General features: G+C 33.8%; 1 protein-coding gene across 6 annotated transcripts in view; it reads right to left on the bottom strand.

Annotated features, from left to right (window-relative positions):
• The window catches only part of FUT8 (fucosyltransferase 8), a 97,975-nt gene that overhangs the window by 23,546 nt on the left and 49,633 nt on the right, over nt 1-24,796 (bottom strand). For 3 of the 6 annotated variants that reach the window (XM_053946277.1, XM_053946275.1, XM_053946276.1), the window contains 6 exons: nt 23,970-24,101; nt 22,232-22,652; nt 15,673-15,788; nt 15,390-15,558; nt 9,271-9,385; nt 3,584-3,821 (listed from right to left, as the gene is read on the bottom strand). In XM_053946277.1, coding sequence (XP_053802252.1) covers nt 3,584-3,821; nt 9,271-9,385; nt 15,390-15,558; nt 15,673-15,788; nt 22,232-22,434 — 841 coding nt within the window. In that variant the 5' untranslated portion in view covers nt 22,435-22,652; nt 23,970-24,101. Of the gene's footprint in view, nt 1-3,583; nt 3,822-9,270; nt 9,386-15,389; nt 15,559-15,672; nt 15,789-18,058; nt 18,175-22,231; nt 22,653-23,899; nt 23,936-23,969; nt 24,102-24,796 lie in introns of those variants that run through there. The other 3 variants (XM_053946279.1, XM_053946278.1, XM_053946280.1) reach the window with 3 other exon arrangements.

The following is a 24,796-nucleotide window of genomic DNA, read 5'->3' as shown; positions in this document are numbered from 1 at the left end:
TCTTAATTTATTGCAATTAATTCTGTACAACTTTTTATGGTTTGATTTTGCAATTTTTATTTAGTGCTTTTGATTACTGTTGCCAGATAGACTTTAATAAATTAAACATTCATTTTGTGTATCCACAGTATCCTCATTCTTGAATTATACATATAAACATATTAGTTAATTCATATTTTAAGATTGTAGTTCAATTAATACTTAAAAGCTAGCACTACCAACAAATGAAGAGCACTGCCATTTTCTCCCCTCTGGATATCCCTTCCTCAAAAGCATTAATTCATCAAACCATAGTTAGAGGCAGGGAAATCAATATTCAAGGATAACTGCAGGAAACTTTGTTTCAGGTTTCCTTTTTCGAGTTATCTTTCATCTTTCTGGTTTTTAGGCCTTATGGGAAGGAGCACGTACTGTTATTCAATGCAGGTAGATGGCTTCTTTACCTCCACATCCCTTCATTCTCCAGCTTGAAATGCAGATATGACTTCTAACAGTACATTAATCTGTCCTTCCTATTAATCTGTTTTCTTTTTCAGTTATGATTTTTTGTCGAGTTATTTTGTAGACCTCTTTCAATTTATTATTGGGAAATGCCACCATAACATCATAAATCAGCAAGGAAAAAGTGGTAAGGCTCCATTTTAGCATACAGCAATGATAACAACATTATGACCTGGCTAACTAATTAATTTAAAGAAAATTAATCAAAAATTTCATGATAAATATGTCTTCACAAGTTCTCTGTGTTTTGGCTCTTATTACTAGTAAATCATTCATGCTTCTTATAAAAATCCTACCTAAATTATTCATAAACAGTTTGACCATAGATATCAAAGGAAAAACAAACTACAAGAAAGATGCAATTACAACCAAGATATAATTTTAGAACTAAGAAGAGCATATATACAACCATCTCTCAAGATTTTTTCTCTAGAATGACAGTATGAGTGAAACAAGGGACAAGGAAAACTTATGCCACAGTGTAAAATAACTGTTGTATTTACAGAAATCTGCAATAGAATTCTCAGTCATTTGATATGTTTAAGCCAGAAAAGCTGAACTTGATTCCAGAACCACCACATCAAACACAAGAACAACTCCTGCAAGACATCACCTGGGCTGAGCTGGCCCTTAATTCTTCACCGATGAGAACACATCTTACTAATCTTCTGCTATCAGGCAAATATCACTTTGCTCCTTAAAATTCACTCTACTTCCCAAATTCCAAAACAAGCTTAGCTTTTACACCTAGTTAGGAGAGGACTGGACAAAGAAAATTCCAGAACTATATGCATATACATTCTCTATGCATTGATTCTTGGAGAAGGTATTACAACCTAAATTGTTTCACTGAAAATAAAGTTCAGAAGCTGCAAAATTTTGTGAATAAAATAAAAAATATCAAGCAGGAGCAATTAATAGATGTACAAATTTGAACAATTTTGTCATGAAGCACATTTTACTAAATTATCTATTCAGGTGTGCAAATTTCATGAAAGCATCTCTCTTAGAGGATATATTTTTCTGACTTGTTGGACTATTTCCATAATTTATATTGAACACTTGCTAAAATTATTCACTTGTATGAATATTTTTGAAACATAATTAATAAAAAAATTAAAATCCCTACACTACATAGGATAAATGTTTTGCTTATAAAAAATGAAAATTGATAAATGTCAATGCACTTTATTTATTTTGAAAATATAGAAAATCATATGCTGATTTCAGAATTTATAGAGAAAAAAAGAAATTAAAGGTGTGGTTTTGCAAACAAACTGCTCTTAACTAGAGTTAAGAACTTCAGATTTATTTGTCCTTGAAAAAACAGGGAATAAATAAACAGATATAAAAGTAAATAAAAATATATATAGATTTAGGGAGACATAAAAAGCACACAGAAATCTTCAGCAAGATACACTGTCTTTAAAATTTAGCAGCAATTAAGTATCCAATGATGACTCCTACTGAAGCCAGGCTGAGGCTAGTAAAGAGATCCCTTGTCAGTATCATTCATCCTCACCGACCAAGCCACTGCACAAGATCATAATTCAATACAGTTTATAGCATGTGTGGCTGGCCAACAGGCCGACTACAGAAAGATTGTCTTTCACAGCCCTCTAGCACTACAACACCAGAACTCAAATTAGTGGCATTCATTATTTAAAAAATAATTTATTGCATCAGGGTATTTCATGTGCTCAGCCTTCAATCTATTCATCCTGATCTAGAAACTAATTGAAAAAAAAAAAAAAAAAAAAGAATATAACCCAAACTGTAGGAACCAAAAATAAAGGATTATTTGTATTTTCATCAGCAAGAGCCTATATTGCTATATTGCAGGAAATCATCATCTATTTAAATAGATTTTCATGAAAACATATGACCTTTTGAAGCCATGTGTGCATGAGTGCACTGTTTTCCAGCTTACTGTGCTCAAAAGTTGCTCACAAAACTGCTTGCATCTAACTTCTTGAGTCATGTAGAAGAGTCCACTGAGAGCCATGTCCAGACTGTAGTCTCACTTACTAACTTCACCAAACACTAATAAAACTTCATCTGGAGTTCTCAATATCTGTTGTCCATTTATAGTTGCTTTTATAAAACATCCAACCATTTCCGATAAACATTTTTTGAAAAACAAAAATCTCATTCACAAAACTCACTAGAATTCTCAAAGCTAATTTTGTAGCATCTTGAAGCTCTGAAGAACAGATGCTATTTTAATGTGCAAATGCTGTTTCAATGTGTAAACACACAAGTTTACATGCAACCTGTAAATTGGATTTTGTAAATCTGATTAAGTTAATTTCAGACCTGTAAAACTTTCATAGTTACTTTAAGATTCCATATGCACAGGGTATGCAGTGTCCTAGTGAAAAGACTGAAGATGTTGATATGTTTTGACTACCAATTACATGGAGAAAGATGTCATTTAAAACAAACATTGTTTTGACTCAAACAAAGCTATCTGATCCTCCAAACATCAGTGTCCATCTACTTATTCTAGGCAAATTGTTCAGCATGATATAAGAATGGACCACCTTGCTGATATACAAATAAAAATTCATATTTAACATTGTCATTGCTTTTATAGCAATGAATTTTATAGCATGAATTTTGCATCTGTTCAGCTTGCATTAGGAGTTATTTCAACTAGTTGTTTATTTTGTTGGGGGTGTAACAATTGTATACCATTTCTTTTCTATTTCTAGTGCTTAATATTGGAAACATCCCTTTTTTCTTAAAAAGTTTATTAACAATAGCCTCTATTTAATCCTCCCCTCCCATGAAAATTAGATTAATATCTAGTAGAGAACACAGTAGCACCCTGCTGAAAAATTATAATTTAAGTCTCAAATGGAAAACTTTTGTATTAAAAAAACTCTGCCAATGCAGAGCTATCTTATGAAGGATTTTTTTCTTTTTAATATAGTGGGCAAATAAGATGTAAAAGGTGCTCACATACACAGCTGCAGTCACAGTTGTCATGCTCCACACAACACGAAAGAGACAACAAATTCATTCTACGGGAACGAAGCTGCACAGACCAGGAGGAGCAATGGGGGTGGCTCAGCCTTACCTGACCAGTGGCCAGTGGTGGAGCCCGCCCTGTCGGTGCAGGTCTCGCTGACGGGCCGGAACACGGTCTCCCAGCCGCCCGTGGCATACCGCCAGTTCTGCGACTCCAGGATGAGCGTGCGCTGCGTGCCGTACGCGATCATGAAGCAATACACCACGTGGTGAAGCTGGCAGCCATAGCCACAGCCTTTGTTGATGTTACACACAAGTTTCTTAGCTTTGCTGCAATCCTTCGGGTTCTGTAAGGACAGGTGAAAAAGTGGAGCTGAAGAGAAGCTACACCAAAGGCTTGTGTTTTTCTGAAAAACTGGCAAATGTCATAAATCACAGAAGCCACCCTGCTACAACACATCTCCTACTGGATGAGTAAGCTTCAGCTCCATGAAAATTTTATGTGAATTCTTCACTGCGAACATGAACACTTATTGAACATACTTCACTATCCTAACATAAAATAGAATACATTCAAGATTTTAAATTACTTTCTCATTTGTAAATCTGTCAGAAAAAGCCAACATTTGGACTCCAAGTTCACATTTCATCAACATGATTCTCAGCTTTTTCCTTTGGCATTTTTTCCAGTTTGTTAGTTCTCTTTCAATAAGCATGCATGTCATCCCATTAAAGAAAATTTCCACCTGTCTACAACGTACAGAATAAAACAAATGGTACAGAATAAAACAAATGGTTATTAAGGACTGCTTCCCAGGCTAGCTGACCACATAGTACCTACAGGGGGTGGAGGCAGGGAATAATAAAATATCCAAAACAAATCCAGAATTCTAGAACATGTGCTATACCTTCAGCATTTTATTTTTTTTATTTTAAATACACCTGATTCAAAGCCTAACTTGGCATGAAGCCAATAAATGAAATAAAATTTTCATTCCCAATTTTTATTCCTCAGACTAGTACTTTTGTCATCACAAATTTAATGGATAACTTGAGACTAAACCCAACAGGTATCTTTTGAAATTATAACAAATGTATTTCCCACAGTCTTCCAAAAGAGAAAGAGGGCCTTTCTTTGTATTCTGTACAAGTCCACACAGAAAGAACTCCATGAAAAAATACATCCTCATCTCATGATTATCAGCAGTATTATATTTTTATTATTACTATTGTCATTAATATTATTATATTTTGCTTGGTTTCAGTTATTAAGCTGTTCTTATCTCAACCCACAATGGGGTTTTTTGTGGGGTTTTTCTGTTTGTTTGGGCTTTTTTTCCCATTGATTCTCCTCCCTGTCCTACCAGGGAGGAGGAGGAGTCTCTGGGGGATACTTTGTTGCCAGCTTGGGTAAAGCCACAACACTGTTCTTTTTGAAAGGAATAATTTCTGTGAATTTTTAGAAAATGCCCTTAGATAATGCTTTATACACTTGCATTATCTTTAAATGCTTGTGTCCTTTAAAATGAAAGCATTTAATCGATGGTATATTTGAAGTATTGTCAAGGTGTGCCTTCTTGCTTTCCTTCATGCAAATGCAAGCTTCATATAATAGCTTATGAACAATATTATGGAAATCAAGTAGTAATCACACAGTGAAATATAGTTTGATAGTGTGACTGCTTACCATGTTAATATAATGACCTTACTCTGGTTTTATCATTATTTGTAGATTTAACTAAAAACTATACATATTAGTATTAGTTTATGACTTAAAAATCTATTTAACTAATTTCTTTATGACTGTGGGTTTTTTTCAAATTGCTATACTCAAGTAGCAAAAAGACAAAGCAATATTTGAGCTTCAATTGTCTATTCAGAATTTTAAAAGAAAAAGGGAAGTAGAGATACTTGGATATATTGCAGTTTCAACTGGTGTTTCCAGGAAAAGGTGAAAATATTACCCATTGATAAGGAAGAAAAGTTACATATCAAGCATCAGAATAGCTTGGGTGTTCATAACCAAAACTGCCAACCAAAGCAACCAGTAAAAGTATTGAGATGATAAAGGAGAACAGTCAATTTTAAAACCAGTGAAGACTGACAGAAGAGTTTTCCTCCTGGCACAAAGTCACAGAAAAATCCCTGATTTGAGTGGGTAGTACATTCTGTTCTCAACCCTAGTGACACTGCTGATCACACTCCTATCTCCATTTTAATGATCTATATAATGAAGATAGGGATGAAAGGGACCTCCACGAATGTCAAGCCCTGTAATGTAACAGCCATAAAACTGCAATAAAAACAAATATCAAAAAAATCCAAAGAAAAATTTAACAAACCCACACAAAATCCCAAACAAACAAAAAACCTACAGCTGACCAATCACACAAAAGATACTTGAATATACAGAAGATTAGATCATCAAGCCATTCCAGAGTTTACATCTTTTATCTTCCTCAGAATAATTTCTATGAACAATGCAACTGAAAAAATTAACAAATTTTCAGAATAGCAAAATGGTTAGAATTACATATTTCTATAGAAGAGAATACCATCTAAAATAAAAGTAGATTTTTGCAACTGACAAGATGGATTTAATGGTCTTGTATTACAAAGAACACAGGCATACACTGTTGCTCTCACAAAATTCAGGATTTCCATTGTATTCTTCTTCCAGGGCTCTTGGCTGGCCTATTCACAGAAAGCAGGCTCAGGTGGGAATAATGTCCCAAGCACTGCCTCAATGCCTCACCACCTTCCAGTGCTTTCAAGTGTGTAGTCAACCATCAAAACACATCACAAACTGGCAAAAGTAAACCCTGCTTGTTAATATACATTTTACTGTATGAGAAACGACTGTGTTAATGAACACAGTTCAGAGAAATGTACTTAATCTAATGAATCACAACAGATTAGAGTGGAGTGGGAAAGCACTCTGCTACCATTTACTGAGTAACCTCATAAATACAGTATGATGCTCATTAACAAAGTTGTTCTTTTTTTATATTTTCAATAGATATTTTATTCTTTGATGCTACAGTCTGCTGGAGAAGAGAGTTCCGCCCAAAATCTTTGGAAAATCCCATTTTTTTAGAGAAATATGTTAAAAATGGGTGTTTCTCATCCTAGTTATCATAAATGTAATTCATATCGTCTTCTATTCCCCTTCTTTTGCAATATCATTTGTAATCCTTCCTTTTCATACCAGCTCCCCTCAAGACTTTGGGGGCAGAAAAAATCCATAAAAAGAAACAACAAGTCCAAACAAACAACCAGAAGTTTCTTCCAGCTGCTGGAAGAAAATGCTCTTCTCTTCCTAGTCAGAAATAGTAGGTATTTGATTTGAGAGCCAGAGATCTCAAACCTTCCTCTAATACAAATTCCTCTAGTTTGCACCTACCCTCTTGTGATACACAAGTTTTGGCTTGAGTGAAACATCCCAGCATGCAGATGGACTTTTTAACACACTGTGTTCCTCAATCCTAGAGAAAACCTCACACAGATATCAGCAGTAACCACACTTCCTTAGGTGGTTATTATACTAAAACCATATAATATACTTTTGATTTCATTGATTACAGTTGTATGGGGTGCATCCCCTTGCATGTATGCAAAGTGCCCAAAGCCTTTTTAATTGTTGTTGTCATTTTAGCATGAGGACTTTTGTTAAAAACATGAATCAGTAATTTTAATGTAAGGGAGAGGATTTAATACACTTTAAGACAGAAAAATCTAAGTGACACATTAAACCACCAAAAATACTGCGAAGTCCAGAAAGCTCAAAAAAAAGTCTCATGACCAACTTTCTTTTCTTTGCATACATACAAAGCCCCAACTAAATAGTATGGCAGAATATGACTTGAATATGGAAAACTATGACTAATATAATTGATGTGTTGTTGAGTACTTAGCAACCTTTCTCACCTGATTGTATTTTTAACCTTTAAAGCTGAACAAAAAGTTTTGTTTTTTTTTTAAATCAGAGGCAAAAATATTCTGCTATTGCGAGACTGCATGCTGAATCACAAACTTCCTAAAATAAACAGAACAAAAATAGACACAAAAGAGAAGGGACAGAAAACTGCTGCCTTCATAATAATTTATTCACTTGATTACAGCACTACAGGTGCTCTTATCTGACTTCTCTTGTACATTTTCTTCACCTGTTTGATAAAAAACAACTCTGAAAATAAGGCCTTTTCCTTAAATATAAAGTCCTAGCTTTTTAAATGTTGCTCCAACTATAGGAAACTAGTTACATATAGCCTCATTAAATCAAATTTATGGTAATGTCATCCAAATGAAGTAGCAGTCATCACTATTCACAATCATTCAACTAAATGACTTCCCAGGGAGATGTCCCAAAATAATGCAGCTGTCAATGTTCAACATGTACCAGAAAAAAGCTATGTAGTACTTTCATACTTAACTAAAAAACAATTACAAATATGTCCCATATAATACTTTTTGGCACCAACTTGAGGAGCAAGGGTTGTTAAATTTTTTTATTTTATTTTATTTTTAGTAGTTTTATTATTAATGAGGTATATAGATGTGTGTAATTTCAAACCATGACTGCTTTACATTGGTGCATATTTTATGTTAAAGCAAATAACTTTGTACTCTTTTTGATGACTTGCACAGTTGTTTTACTAAATAGGACAACAAATGGATAGTAAAAGACAAGGAAAAGGTAGAGAAAGGCTATATTTTTCAGCATGAAAAGCAGTTACAGTATACTACTGACAAACAGTGGTATCAAAATGAGAAAATATGGAACAGTTCTCAGAAAGGAGTTGAAGAAGTACAATAAAATGATGACTGCTGCACAATTTAGAGAGATTTTTTCCTCAGAAGGGTGTTTTGTTTTTTTTTTTTTTTTAATAACAAGCAACAAATACATAGCTTGGTCAAAGAAGAGAAGGTTCCAACAGCTGAACTGTGAAATAATGAAAATCTGAGAAACAAAATCAGCTATTTACACAAGAAAAAAAGATCAGGCATTAGGAGTGACCATACAAAACAGCTGCACACAGGCCATAAAAAATAAAACAAGTACAAATAAAACAGACTACATTAAATATGTTTTTGACCACTACATATAAGGCTGCATGCATTCAGTCATGAAAAGAAGTCCCAACACCTTCAGATCAAGTTTTATTTAGATTTTATACACACACACACATATATTAAAAAGGCCTTATCAACTCAAAAATATGAGCATCTAGAGAAGTCTCAAACATCTGTTGAAACAATCTAGAACTAGACAACACACTATACAAGCACTTCAGTATTGCTTCCTTATGTTTTTAAAAATGGGCTGCTAGTTCAGAAGTTTGATACAAGGACTTTTAAATTTTCTTTTTAAAACTATTCAAATATATTAATGCATTTTGATACTCCTAAAGAACAAAATTTTAAAAATCAACAAGACAATTATCTTTTACAATAAAGTGAACAATTCAAACAGCTAAGTAGAGCCCAGTAAAAACTATGGATCCAAAAAAAACCCCACAAAGAAACAAATAAACCAAAATAACCAACAACAAAAATACAAACCCCAATGATTGCCTTGGAATATTACCTTCCATATACATATAAAATAATGTTTTAAAGAAATGTAATGATTTATTTTCTACATAATTTATTCATACACCAACATTCATTTTTAAACTGTGATATAATTATTCTATTGCAAGGTTTTAGCTAAACCTAAATTCTATTGCAAGGTTTTAGCTACATATATAAGAAGAAAAAAATGTTTACCTTGATTCAAAAGCTCTATTCTCTTACCTGCAAATAAGTTATTCTTCTCTGTACCAAATCTGTTAGATCTTTGGCCTCTTTTTCTCGCCAATCTCCAGCTCCATCTGTTTGACTGAGGTAGTACAAGTCGGTCATTATTGACCTATAAACAACAAAGGAAAACAATCTTAACACTACTACCTTGGAGCATTAAATGAAACCAAAGACAAATTAAAGAGGTATTTCAATTGCAGCTTCAAAATCAGTTTCTTCATGCTACCTCCCACTGCACAATTCAAACAGCAGCCAAGACAGACTGACTGCGTCCTTCACCAACAATGGTTCCACACCCAGTAGCAATTAAAAATTTAAAATTCCAAACAGACTCATTGCCATGCAAGTCCATACTACAAAACATGAATTTTGAGGAACTATCAAAAACTAAATTGAAATTATTTAATATATTAGAGATTCTCTTCTTAGGGTTATAACATTTCACTGGCCAAATAAGAGAATAAAGAAGTCATCATCATGAAAATAAAAATGTTATATGACATTTGTTAAAATTTGCAGTCAAAATTACGGATTTTGTCCAAACAGTACCACCCTGGAAAAAAATTCTTTTTAATCTCAGTGGCTTTTGGGAAGAAATAGAAAACAAGAGACAAACTATTCAAAGTGTTTCTAGAAATGTTAATGTTTATTCTAAAAGTAAAGGATGGCCCAACTCAGAACCAGTAATTTCAGAGTTGGTTTCATAGATTGAGAATATTTAATATTGCTAAATATTTCTCCATAACAGTGCTAAAGTTTGAACCACTTTTCTTAATACTTTCATCTGAACTTCAGATGCTGCTATTTATTGCCTGAAATTCTTGATAAAGCAAAAGTTTGAGCACTAGAAAGGGAAGTGACAGAACAAAGGCAGAGAAATTTGGGAGGTGACCAAAAAACTGTGAAGGTAAGAAAAATAAATTTCGTAACAACATTTGAAGTGGTCTTGTCAAGCTGTTGGCAGCGCTTGTTAGCACTGGAAGCACAAATCCAATTAGCCAAGGCTACCCCTTGTCCATAATTGAGAGGAGCAGGCTGCATATCCCTACTAGGAAACTACTTCAATGGCACAATATTGAAGCAGTAAACATTGAGATAAAGATAGAGCTGCCCTAATTTGATTAATCAGCAGAGTTATCAGACAAACGTTTCTTGCTAATTTAATAACTGGATTTATGTATCTGTAATTTTATTCTCATACACTCATTCTGGTCTTTATCCCCATGCTTCTACACAGGGTAACAGAGACACTGACTATAGCATCTACTATTATTGTATTAAATATTTTACCCAAATTATTCAGCAGCAGTAATCCTCACCTTCTGTCAATCAACTGGAAGAACCTTATCTACATTCTAATCTGAAACTGTATAAACTCGATTTTCTTTTACAAGGTAATTGAGCTTGAAATACCCTATTGTGGCTTTGCATAAAAATTAATTTAAAGCATCACCAGGTGACTAGTTTTAAATCAGTAACTATTAAAGACACATAATACAGTAACATGCACACACAGTTTAAAGAGATTTAGAACAAAACTAATGATGGACTAGTTCTAATACAATGCATTATATACAGATAACTAAACAGATGAAGGGTCTGCTCCTCTTAAGACAGTTTCCCTATTTATAGAAAACACACAGGCTAGCAGGCATACTGGAAAAGGAAACCAATGCATTTTCTTGGGAGTTTAAATATGTTTTTCCTCCGAATCAGGATGTAACCATGTTGAGTGTTTAAAGAAAAAATACAAAGTTAAGGTTTAAACATTAAAAAAAATGAAAAAAATCATTAAAAGCAGCTGTGCAACCACATTTCCACATTTTAAACCATTTTAAAATGCTCTTTCATTAGCCTTAAAAAAGCTTTTTCTGTACCTGTAACATAAGTAATCAGTGTACTCTTCCTATATTTTACAGAAATATATTTCCATTAATTATTGAAAAAAGAAATGAAAATACAAAGCTTACCAATTAAAAAAACAACAATAAAAAAATTCTGTCAGCTCTTAAGCAATTTTTCCTATTCCTATGGAAAAAAAAGTGCTGCCCATTTTTTTTTTTTTTTTATATTACTGGCCATGGTGACCACAACAAGGAAAAGGCAGTAGTTTCGTTTTAGTCATCAGCCTCATGGATGAAATATAATTATTTTGATACTTTTTGAGGTAAGATAAATGGGTGAGAGTGTCCTTACACAGCCTCAATGACTCACCACATTAAGTAAAGGCAGCTTTGCTCAGTAGAAACCATAAAAAGTATCAAATGATCTGCAGGAAATGTTACAAATTCATGAAAGAGTTTTCAGACAGTAGCCATAATCATCTTCTTCAAAAAAATTATAAAATCCTGAAGTAAACCAGGAAGTGAAAAATTCACAGGTGTTATCACAGAGAAATTATTAGAAGGTAGTAATATTTTAAGACAGTCACAGAGACCTTTTTTTTGATTGTTACTGCTCAGAAATGTGCATTTCCTAGCTGCATCTGCTAGAGTTTGAGTGTGACAGATCACTGTGATAACTTACTAATACAGATTTAAAAGAGACACAAATACCAAAGACCTGGGTCATGCCCTGTGCAGAGAGTTAAAAGCACAGGGAGTGGTGATCCGTGAGCCCAGGATAGCTCAGTGCAGACAAAGGATGAGCCTGCACAGGGTTATTAGAGGCTACTGCAGGTGGTGAAATGGCAGGAAACTTCACACAGTGGCACTGCAGATATTTACTGCATCAAACTTCATCTTTCACTGGGTTACCAACCAACAACATCAACTTGTTGCTGTTGTTGCTTCATATCATAAAATAAATCTTGGAGCTGCACTTAAAAGTATTTTGTTCCTGGAAAGCAGAATGGAGGAAAAAATCTGGCTGTGTTTCATCTGTATTTGACTGCCAAAATAAAGAGGGAAGGGTGGGCATTTTTAATAATCAGTCTAGACATTTATTCCAGTCATATGAAAATATTTAGACCTCCTAAAAATTTTACATCAACAAATAAAAACTCAAAGGAAAATATGTAATTCAAAGGAAATAATGTGAAAATTTGTCCAAGCACTGTGCATCAAATGTTGGCCAGGTGCCATAAAATCCCTGATGACAGCTACTCCCAGGGAGAAGGAATGAAACTAACTCAGTAACAGCCACCTTGCAAACAACTTTTGTCAACACAGGAAACAACCATGACAACTGGAGGATTAATTTGCTCTGTTTTAATAACTCAATCTCAAATAGTCTTTCCAATGTTTAGACGAATTTACTCTCAACAGCCCTCTTCCCTATAGCAACTGTGAGAATACAGTTATGTAATTCTCAAGGAAACTCTTGTGTTGGGCAACACTGTTTCTCAAACAGAATCTGCACTGAAATACTTGACAAAAACATAAGGCAAGACCAGCACCGCCCTGGAGAAAATCCACACAGCTCCTAGGGCATAAGCAACAAACAGTGATTAAGGCATCCAGCTGGAAGCACAATTATATGAGAAGTAAACAATTTGCTTAACGTCACCGAAATTAACAAAGAACTCTAATATTACTTGTTCAGAGCCACAGAAACTAAAGTTTATTGTCTCTTACAAAGCAAGTCTTAATCTGTGACACAAAGGGCTTGCCTCACAAACAAAACAACATAAGTATGAGCCTCTTTCCTTACATAGCTACCTCATCATTTGATACCCACCTCTTTGTTTTCCCACTTAAGGACAGCATGAAAAACTCCTTTAAGTACTTAAAATTAACACTAATCTTTCTAATCCAAACAGTAGATTATAATACATATTAAAATTTCTGAGATATCTTTATGTATATTTATGTGCATGTATACGTATAAAAGTAAGTAATACCAGGTGCACTTGCAGTGTTCCATTTATCTAAAATACAAATTTTTAAGACAGCACTGTAAACAAATGAGTATTTGGCAACAGGCTTAATTCCTTTAAAAAAAATTCTAAAGGGCACGTGTACTTAAAAAACCAAACCAAACCAACAAACAAAACAGGCAATAAGTAAAAAAAAAATACAACAAAAACCTAAACAAACAAAAAAAACCCCCAAGACAAACTAACAAACCCCCCCTCCAAAAAAAAAAAAAAAAAAAAAAAAAAAAACAGAACAAAAACCTGTGTTTCTCAGAGTGACAAACATTTGATTTGCTCATTCCAAACTTATGCTGTGTTCCTTTCAGAGAAGCGAGCAGATGGACAATGCAGAGGGAAGATGAGACTGCTCCTCCCCTGGGGAGGTACTGTGCATTCTAAGGGCAAAGAACATCCAGAGACAGCAGTGCATCACATGCCAAAGGATGTGCACACAAACTGGGAATGTTCCCACAATTCACGTAACAAGACTGAAAGATTAAAGGGAATGAAGAGGCAGCTTGACCTCAAAGGTGCAGGAAAAAACTTCCTCAGGACTAGAGGCAACCAAGTTGTGCATTCTTCAACACAAGACAATATTACTGCTTGAAGGCAACATTGCAAATGCACCAGGAACACAGGCTGAATATCGTAAAAACATTTTTTAATTTTTTTTTTCTAATGCAATTCCTTTGAATTTCTACACTGTAAACAGATTGTCCAGATTCAGTTTAATAAAAACTAGTTTATGGCTGTTTGATTTTAGCTTAAATTACTTTAGTCTTCTTTGAGGACCTCACCAGACAGCAAGGTCTACACAGATCTATTACAAAGACTAAATAGTCTATATTTAATAACCACCTTGACAACTGGAAGAATACCTATACTCAACAAAAAAATTCTCAGAGGGGAAAAAAAAAAGAGCAGTTGTGATTGCTTGCATCATATACAAACTTCTTTTAGTACCACAGTGAGATTAATCTCGTAACTTCCAGAGGTCTACAGGGCAGTTTTATAACTCAATGCAAAGAAGTTTATGCACCTCTCGAACGGATTTCACCTCATCCTGAAGTATAGTGACATGTGAACATAAGGGTGTCAGAAATGCAGAAACTTGAAAATTAAGACTTAATGAATTAATAATCATTGGTGTACAATGGAAAGAACTAGGGAAAAGGACTCATCCTGGGAGAAAGCAACCTAAGAACCTTCTGGCATCAAACACACACAACATTATTCAAAGTTTCACTGTGGTCACTGCCTCATCCTGGCTTTATAAACAGAGCAATAACATGCACATAAGTGATTCTGTTACCATGACAAATGTCAGAAAGTCTGGTATTAGACTACTTGCTCCAGTTTTTAGCAGAGATAGTTTAAAAGGTACATAGGAATCCATGACCTAAAGCTCAAGAAGCCCAGATGGAAATAACTTCTGTGGAAAATAAATATTTCTGAGAGAAGATAACTATTGAAACAAACTATCCAGGGAAGTGACACTTCTCTGCCAATTCACAGTTCAAGTGAAGATCTCAAGTCTTTCAGAAAATTACACTTCAGCCAAGCACTACTTTTATTTCAGTCAAATATATAAAACTGCACTTGTCAGAGAACTAATTGGATGAAATTTAATCATGTCTTCTATATAAATAATAACTCTCAATAATTGAATAGTCCTTTCTCACTTTCAACTCAATCAATCTGTGACAAAATGGATTTTGGAATTGTGTAATACTGAATTACAAGATTTAATGGACTATAGTATTTGCCCATATTAATAATCAAATTCATATTGTCTTTATGTTTTAAATAGTGTTTGCATTATTTCTTAGGAATTGAAAATTCTTGTAATGTTTTCCCTTTACTATATTATTATTTTCAAAGGTTCTTGCTTTATTACTGATGTTCACAAATAAAGATCACAGCTTTTTTCAGAGCACTGGTTTAAGGTAGTGTATTTAGTTAATTCAACTATTTTTGTATAACTATTTACTGATGAGACACAAACTGTCATTGCGATCCTGTTGAGAAAAGAGTTATCATATGCTTAAAGACAGATGTCACTGAATTTTTAGCAGTTCCTGGATTAATTTTGTACAGCACAAACAAAACTCATACAGAATATTTTATTATAATACAAAAGGTACTCCAACAATAAGGAGGCCTGATGATTAACAACAATGAAAAATATAATTGCCACACATCTTTGAACAACATAATGACAGTTAAATTAAAGGTCAGAACCAACTAATGGAAGTACCTTTCCTGATGACCCAAATCAGACAGAAATTCATCAATGCGTGTTTGCAGTTCACTTCCTTCTAGATTTTTTAACTTCTTCAGTTCACTCTGGAGGAAAAACCAAAGTTCCTTAGCCCCATTTTCAATCCTCCTTCTCAGTATTTCATGGTCTTTTCCAAGGCCGCCTACTTTAAAAAAAAAGGCATAAAAGCATCAGTGCTTGTTAAGAAGCCAATACATCTGTGATATGAAATACCAAATCAAAACTTGCTTTAGAATTAAAATAAAAATTATCCACCAACCATCTCCTGTCCGCTTCTTATAGTTTTCTATCTGTTCTTTGGCCTTTAGAAGTTGCTCCTCTAAAGCATGTACCTTTCCTGCAGCTGGTCCCTGATCAATGGGACCATCTGGTATCCTAGGATACAGAAAATAAAGAAATCGCATGATTTATAAATATAATTATTTGATAAATTATTTGCATTAACAGTTCAGCTCTCCATTCATTTTTATTTCATACTGTTTTACTGATAAATTTTCATCAGATTTCCTTAAAACCAGAAGAAATTAAACATATTAACAAAAAGATTTTAAAAGCACAATCCCATAGGAAAAAACAGTGCACAACACAGTGCAAGGAAATGCAGCCTGATGCTAAACTGTGTTGTTTACAAGATTTCACTCACCAACAAGAACAATCCAAGGCTCTGCTTGTGAGAATAATATCTGTGGCAGTTTAACTGTTAACCTGACTGGCAGACAAAGCCATTCTGCTCTTAAACCCTGGCCCTATCTTCTTGGAGAACCAGGGCTCCAGCACTTGATCTCCAGTTAAGTTTTCCTACACATCCACACAGGATGATTTCAATGTATTGCCTGGAATCAGACTCTTAAATGTACCACTATAATGATTTTTTATGACAACTCTAGTATTCTAAAGTGTAGATCACCTAAAAAAACACCAGCAATTGTAACATCCGTCTGTTAAATTTCTGATATGTGAGCACAGGAGAAGTATGGAAACACATATCCTGAAATCTATGAGCCATAAATCAGCCCTGAGGGCATTACTGAGGTTTGTTCATCATCTCAACTTAAATCCAGATATTAATGAAGCAAAATTATTAATGTTTAAAAATTAGATGCTAACTTCTTCTTGCCTCACAAATTTAATGCAGGGAAAATAAAAACCCTTTTAATTTCAAGAGAAATTACCCTTCTGGTTAAAAATTATTCCATGTTTTATAAGCTTTTGTAAGAGCTGACCCCAGAAAGAAAAAGAGCAAGCAGACGTGCAATGGGAAGTCTTTAGAACTGCAAAGAATACAGAATTCTTGCAGAACATGAAGATGATTCTTCCTTCATAAAGGAATGAGCATAAAAAGAAACAGATATTTTCTCCACACAAACACACAGAGTTTCACAGCACCATACACAGGAAGAGTCTTTGACAGACAAAAGATGCCTCTGGCATAGAGAAAACAGTGGTTTGAGGGAGCACCTTCCATGTTAGAAAGAAATGAAAGCATTCTAAATATCCTACTGAGATGTTATTTCTTTAAAGTCTCTCAGGTCTGAATAACTAAATGCCAATAAAATTTCAGGGACTGATGAAAAGTTCATTTTCCCTGGAACAGCTGAAGAGAACAAATACATAATGTGAGCATTAGAAAGGTGCATCACATGAAGCACAGCATTTAAGCACCTTTATTCAGAAGGCGGTAGGAGAGGTGGAGGAAGAAGCAGCTACGTAGCCTGAAAGAAATTTAGTAAAAAATTCTGCAGTCTTAAAGCTTCTTATTAAAGCTATCATATCCCTATCCTACTAGGGATAATTAAATTACTGAAAAAAAATATTTGTCTTCTAAAACTACCATGGTAAACAAAAAGGAATTATCATTAACTGCTCGTACATCTGCTTTTTCATGCACTGACGGAACAAGCATGTCAGAACTGTGTAAAATATCCTAATCTTAAGCATGTGCACTCCTAAATAAAATCTGTTTCAACAATCAATTTGTAAATTTGTTTCTACAACAAATGTACTGTGTTATATCCTACTGAGATACAGTATTGGATTGCCATGTACAAGACAATACAAACAAGCCTTTAAAAAGTATATTGAAAAACATTTACATTCTTACACTAATTTAAAACCACCAGATGGAAACGTGTTTGTGATCTGCCAACTCAGTACCACAATTTGAGTTGTGAAGGAACAACTAACCACAAAATTACCAGAAAAAAATGGAACCGTTTATCCTCTACAAGTCACATACCCTGAAGGTAGAGTCTGTGAAGAACAATAGGGCGAAAGGATTGAAAATCATTGCCATAAGAAATCTTGAGACAGTGCACACATCCTCCTAGCATAAGGAAAGTCTGTAAAGGAGCAATTAGAGAATCCTGCAGAAGGATGGTTGTGGATGATATGAAAGAAGAACAGTAATGTTGATCATTTGATATAATTAAGATCTTAAAAATAAAAGTACCATTTTGCCATTTAATATTCATCTTGCTTTGGCACACTGCAATAAAAATTTTTATTATACTTAGACTGTTCGATAAAAGAGCTGGGATGGGGGGATATTCTCTAAACCAGCTGCTTATACTTCCAAAAATCACATCTTTTTAAGATGAAACTAAGATAGCTTATTCTTTTTTCAGTTGTGTCTCTACATCTGTTACCTCATCAGACTTGGAATTGCTGTCTTCCTCACTTTCATCCAGTCTCAAAATTAAGGAAAAGATTCTTCTCTGCAACCAGCACAGCTTGGGAGTTATTATCCTCTACAAGTACTTCAGCTGAGGTGTACATAACATTTGAGGGAAAAGCGTTTGAATTAATATCCTTGTCTAGTCTCATGGCATCCTGCATGCAGGTAACTTCTAGTGCAGCATATCCTAGTAATTATGCATACTCATGAATAAGAATGCCTATTGAAAAACAGAAATTCGTACCAAAAAAAATTCTTATCGAAGTTCTGACAACTATTTTACTCTTTAAAATATGAGAAGTGAATTTAAAGTAAGTTCATCTAAACTAAGATGATGATTCTAAGCAGTAATAAAAAACCACATCAGTAAGCATCTAGTACAGAGTATCCTTCACTTATTACTATGGTAAAACTGTAATTAAGTTATGAACACAAAATAAACACCATTATAATCCACTTAAATGGTCAGTCAAGCTAATAAACCAACTAGCTGGTTTATTTCAATTCTCAGTAGTTACAAGGTGTGATGTTTGCATGCTGCTTCCTATCATCTGATAGCAAATATAAATTATCTTTTCTATAGTCAACTCATTAAATGAAGATACTGCTGTATAACTTTAAACATCAAAAAGATTATTTTGTAGAGATAAGCTGTTTCTGCTTTAGCCCTTGTTAGTAATCCAGATTTAAAAAAAATAATTCTGTGTACATAATCCATATGACTGAGGCCACTTTCTCATCACCTTCAGGTACAATGACAAAGGGGCAATGAGAAAGCAATGGATCTCTAGTCTGGATCTCTGAAGGAAAAAAGAGCCCCTTAAAAATTAATCATAGTGACATTCAATTTAGCTAGAAGAACTGCCATACTTTGTAAAATAATTGTAAAAATAGTTTTTAAAAATCCATAAATTGTAAAAACCATTCTAACCTTTTCCTATTTCCAAGATATCTAAAAGGTTATACCAATTTATCAGCAAGAGGAAAAATGTAAGATTTCACAAGTTCACACTCAAATACTTTCTCATTCTTTCATTTATATCGAAGTTCTTTGTAAGGAGCTAGAAGGTTTATAACTACCTAAAACCACATTATGATTGCCTTTTCTTCTCTCACTTTTTTCTCTTCCCCAAGAAGAAAATTATGTTCAATTATTAATGACCACTAACACACACAAACAGAATACAGGTGGTCACTTCATCCTTCTTAGATAAAATCTCTCAGTAAATAGAACTGAAAGAAAAGAGTCAATGTTACCTACAAATAAAGAGCAAGCATCCCTTATCAATTTAGATCAGCACAGCCCTGACCAGCACTGATTTATACCTACTGCACATCTTGCTTCCCTTAACTCAGAATTGCACAAAAAAAAACAGTAAAAAGAGCAGAGGTGGCCACCATTTAGTTCAATTACCTTCATTCTTCCCACATTGGCCTGTGCAATACCCTCAGCTTCAAACTTGAGATATTTTTAATACATGTAGTAAGAAACTGTACTTTAGTATTTAAATTTTTATCAACCCAGAACTGTTCTTCTATCCAAGCCCCGTCAATGTTTTCTACAGGTTTACTAGACACAAAACTACCCAGAGAAATTGACAGAAGTACTTCAATAGAGTTGCTTATGATTAATTGATCTTGAGTTTGGATTCTCCACCAGCCTCAGCACCAGCTACATTAAAGCAATTCTAGTGCTCTTTCAAAATTAAAATCTGATCTCTTCTTTCTGAAGCTACACTCAGAACTATAAAAATATTGTGTAGAGATACTGATTTTTTTTTTTACTGGTTTTATGTGTTTGATGACACTTTGCCCTTTTCCACCTCTGTTCTGCTTTACAACACACGCTCCTAATTCAGAGTAAGAAACAGGTTATCATATTTATTAAAAGAATTGGAGGTTCTACAAAATGCAATATTTAAAAGAGTCTAAGAAGCAAATACAGTCCAAAAGTGATGTATTCATAACATGAACACAGTATGAATCCATTTAACAAGATTCTCTATTTCCCTGAGAGGAATTCCGAAATTATTGGCTCCTAAACTGCCAGGTTTATCTTTCATTAAAATACCCTAAAACATAAGAATTTGACTACCACCCAGTAAGACATAAAGAAGCACATGAATACTATGAAGCATTCATGTATTGCAAAAATAAAGCCTAGGTCAAGGATGAAGGCATACGCAGCTTCACAGTTTCCATCCAAGAAAATGGGACATTACAAAAGTTGTAATTTTAAGCTCTTCTATTCCTAAAAGCTTTGTATCATCCATATGCAACAGGGACAGTCTTTAGAAGTCATATCATAATCCTAGCAGTAAGTAAAACTTCTAGGTAAAACTACTGGTTTTAGGAAACAACATTATGTAATACTTTGATCTGATAATTACTCCCTCTCAAGTTTCCCTTAAATAACTAAAAAATTGTAGTAAAGATTTCCAGTTTTGCTGTCACACCTACTACATCTGTAATAAGCGTCCTTGAAAGGGCTCTTCCAGGTCTACTGGATAGAGAATAGTAAAAAAATAGCCTATAAAAAACTCAGATTTATTACAATTTTGCACTAATGAAATCTAGACTGCTTCTAAAATCAACCTAGATCTGCTCACACAATATTGTTTATAATCATATACAGACTATGGTAACTCACTATACTACAATATTCTTGCACATAATTTCTAAAACTCAAGCACTACAAAACACCTTTAATTCCATTTCTCTTCTGCATCATTAATATACCTCTTTCTATCTCACAAGCAAGGTTTTTACAAAGCATCATATTAGCAAAAGAAAAACTACAGTAACTTCCCACCTAAGGCTTTTTAAATACACCATAAAAACTATGTGGTACCTAATGCAATTTCAAGTAATCAGAAGTACATCACAAAAGTGTACTCAGTTCCTAAAGGAATATTTTTTTTATTGCAGACCATTTTCAAAAAGATGTGACTGTTCCAACTTGCACTCTTGCAAAGGTACATCTTAGAACATAAGTATCAAAAAATATGCTTACCAAAAATCCTTGCAAAAATATGAACTACTCTTAACCAATATGGGTAAGAAATTAAAAATATTTTAAAAATCATAAATTCATAACGACATATTTTTTGAAATCAAACATACAGATGGTTGCAGTAGCTGAGAACCAGAATAACCCAAACAAGTATCTATCCCTACCTTAAAACCCTAATTCTAGTCCGTACACATCTTGTGTGAAAAGAAGCAAGCAGGAGAAAATTACAAAATCAGATATTATTTAAGTATCACAGACGAAAAAAGGGTTAAGATTTTGTAAAGCCTTTTCACAGATATGATCTTTGTCAAGTTTTGAATGGTAGGTTGCGCATGCACATAAGGTATGTTTCACAGGGTAGATTTTTGGTTTTCTTTTTTGTTGTTGTCTTTGGGGATGAGGATCTGCTACGTAAATTGGCAGCAAAGGAGGATTTGGGTGGAAAGATCTCTTCTTGTCAGTGTATGCTGGCATTCATAGAGAAATGCAAACAAGCACAGTGCAGCTCCTGTTTTCAACCATCCCAGAAGACTGACACTTCTATCAGGTGATAAGGTGATTGTGCAATTGTAAAAAAGGAGATGATCCTACTGTTTTACAAGTATTTCTACAAGTTTAGCAGCACAACAAGGAAGAAAACTTAGATAAAAGAATTTGTATAATGCAGCAATCTATTGCAGATCATCTTCAGCAAGTCAGCATTTATTTTCAGCAGGCTGTACAAATGTTTTCAGCAATTTTAAAATGAGCTCTTCCAATTACTGCATGCAGAAGTATAAAGAACTAGATGTTCTAATTTGTATGAATGTCATAATAATTGCACTTGTTTGAAGTTGGCATTCAGGGGTGAATCACCTACAGAACTCTGTTATTGTGACAGTAACACTTCCACACCATTAAATGACTCTTAAGTAATGATTACATTAGACCGGAACTAAATGTACATTATTTATTTAAAGGTTTTGCAATATATTTTCATCTACTTATAGCATAGATTAAAACATTTATATCTACTTTTAAATGTGAAATATAATTTTGCAAAAACTCCCACAAATAACCCTTACAATTTAAATTCTGCTATTTCATATTTCAAACATTTTCTGAGCAGTTTTAATTACTTTGAGATCCTACCTGAGAGATTCTGCCATGCGCCTTAAGTCTTCATTTTGCTGCTTTAACCGTTCCAGCTTAGCAAGGATCTTGGACAATTCCCGGCTGGAGTGATCTGGGTGCTCGCTATCTCGTACCAGGTGCCCACCAATATAGAACAGTAAAGTTCCCCAAGCAAAGAGGATGAGCATAATCCAACGCCAGGAACCAGTCCATGGCCGCATTTTCAGAAGTTCAATTCACTCCAGAGCTGCTTCCACTCACAAAACAGCAAACATTTTCTTAGCTTGTACAAAGGTGGACAATTCCAGCTGCTCTGCTTCAACACATTGTACCAGAAAAAAATTATTTTCAGTGTTTGTCTTACTGCAACTCCTTAAAGAAGATTCTTATAAGGCTGTACATAGAAAGCATTAATATTGCATCATTCTTCATTTATATTCTGTGGGGAAAAATAAAAATAAGTCTGAAATTATAATTCTGATATGTAAAAATATATTGGACTGCAATTGAACTAAATGCATTGTCATTAATATTCAAGAATGACAATAGACAACGTTACTACTTTCTGTCACAGAGACAAAGAAAAAAGCTTTTAACTTTCCACAGAACATTATGTTGAATTCACAAATGAATGACAAAGACTATGCAATTAATCCTGCCTTTGAAACAGACAGAAGAAATGCTGCTTTTTATAAGAGAAGTATTTACTATTTCATGTGTCATTTCAGACATTAAAATAGCATAAAAGTCACTCTGGTAAACTTAACATTTTCCTTTGCTATCAACAAATAGCTTTTATTTAATTACAAATATATTTTAATTTTTTTCAGTTTTATTAACTTTTTTCTCTATTTTTATCATGACTGCCACTCTAACAAATTGGCTATAGCCATTTTAACAGTATATTCTGTTACTTGCAAGTATTTAAAAATCAGGCATGACTTTAGAAACATTTTTCTGCTGTTTCAAAACTATCAAACCTATTTTGACAAGTTGCTATTACTAAAACTATAAAAAAAAAAAAAGCAAAAAATGCTCCAAAGGTAATACCTGCTCTCAGAAAAAAAAACCACCATGCCATTTTAAAAAATGCAAAATCACTTCATTTTCTACTTGGCAAAATACCATTCTACTAGGGAACAAATTTCCTTAACTATCTAGATCAAATTTTAACTGACAGCATGTTCAGAGTCTTTTTTAAGTACTTCTCCCCTCTCTTCCCCTTTCTCAGCAATGTAACATTTCTACCTTTTTTAAAGGTTACATATATGCCATTCTAACTCAATTTTCAAAGTAACCCATTTTTTGAATTCTCAAATCTCTAAATCCATGGTATTCCCTCTGAGATACCATCCACATCTACCTTCACCCAAATTATTCTTTTCTGTTTGATCCTTCTTTCACCTTAACTTCTTTTTAATTTAATTTACTTATTTTATTGAGTTCCAACTAATTTAAAGTCTAGAGCAAAATCTTCCCAAATTCCAATAACTTCCAAACTCACCTAGCTATGGAAATATGCCTGGAGCACACACTTCCAGATACAATAACTCAAACCTTGAAAATGCTGAAAAATTTCTCAAGTTATCTTGAGAAGAGGGGTAGTTTATATATGTTTAAAAGAGGCAATAAAAAAAAAAATCCACTTCTGACCAGTAAGATGGGACACAATTGTTTATAGAGTACCTTGCAAGCAAAATATTGACCTTTCTTTTGCAATCTGTTTTTCATAAAATATGAGCTTAAGCAGACTCACAAATCAGGTATCTTCTTTATCAGAAGCAGTGTTGGTCTGTCTCAAACAACAGTGTTTGTAGATCAGACAATCAAAAATCCACAAAATTGATAGAACAAGTCATCAGGAACAGATGGTATTCTTCCAACAGTTCTAAAGTTAAAGAATGCAACAGTTTAATTATTAACAGAGGTGTGCAACCTCTTACTCATAACAACTTTGGAATGGAAAATTTAAAAAGTAAACTGAATTATTTCTAAGAGCTACAGCAGGGAACCCTGCAATTACAAGCCAGGAAAAAATATATTCATGTCAGCCAAACTGGCAGAAATAATAAGATTAAATAAATCTGCAAAAAAAAAAGGATGAAAGTAATCAAAGTAAAAAAGTACTAACCTTATTTTTCAAATACTAACATTACTTTCTAGTACACAAATTTATTCAAGTTCTTTTGAAGATGCAAACAAACACACAGACAAGACAGAACCAGTTCTAATTGTTACATAATTGATTTGGTCAATGTGGATTTTCAAATGACATTCAACAAATTGTTGAATTTGATCCCCAAATTGTTCCAAAACACCTAAACTGAATGGAAGAAGAAAGATCATCATGGGAGCCCCAATCCCATTAGAAGAGAAGACATGTACAGTAAGACCAGACAACCAGTTTGAATTGAAAGAGTGAGCAGGGACCTCTCTGCACCCATGGCAGACTCCGTACAACTTGACATATTCATAAGTGTTTGGAAAACAAGGTGAAACATGAGGTGAAAAAGTCTAATAGCAATGATCTGGAGGTCATCAAGATGTTTAATGAGGAAAAAATAAAAAATGGGGAAACAATTA

The sequence above is a fragment of the Vidua chalybeata genome, chromosome 6 (genome assembly GCF_026979565.1).
Source record: "Vidua chalybeata isolate OUT-0048 chromosome 6, bVidCha1 merged haplotype, whole genome shotgun sequence".
In the NCBI taxonomy this organism is placed as follows: Eukaryota; Metazoa; Chordata; class Aves; order Passeriformes; family Viduidae; genus Vidua; species Vidua chalybeata.
Note: the sequence above shows the minus strand (reverse complement) of the source record. Positions and strands in the feature narration are given on the sequence as shown.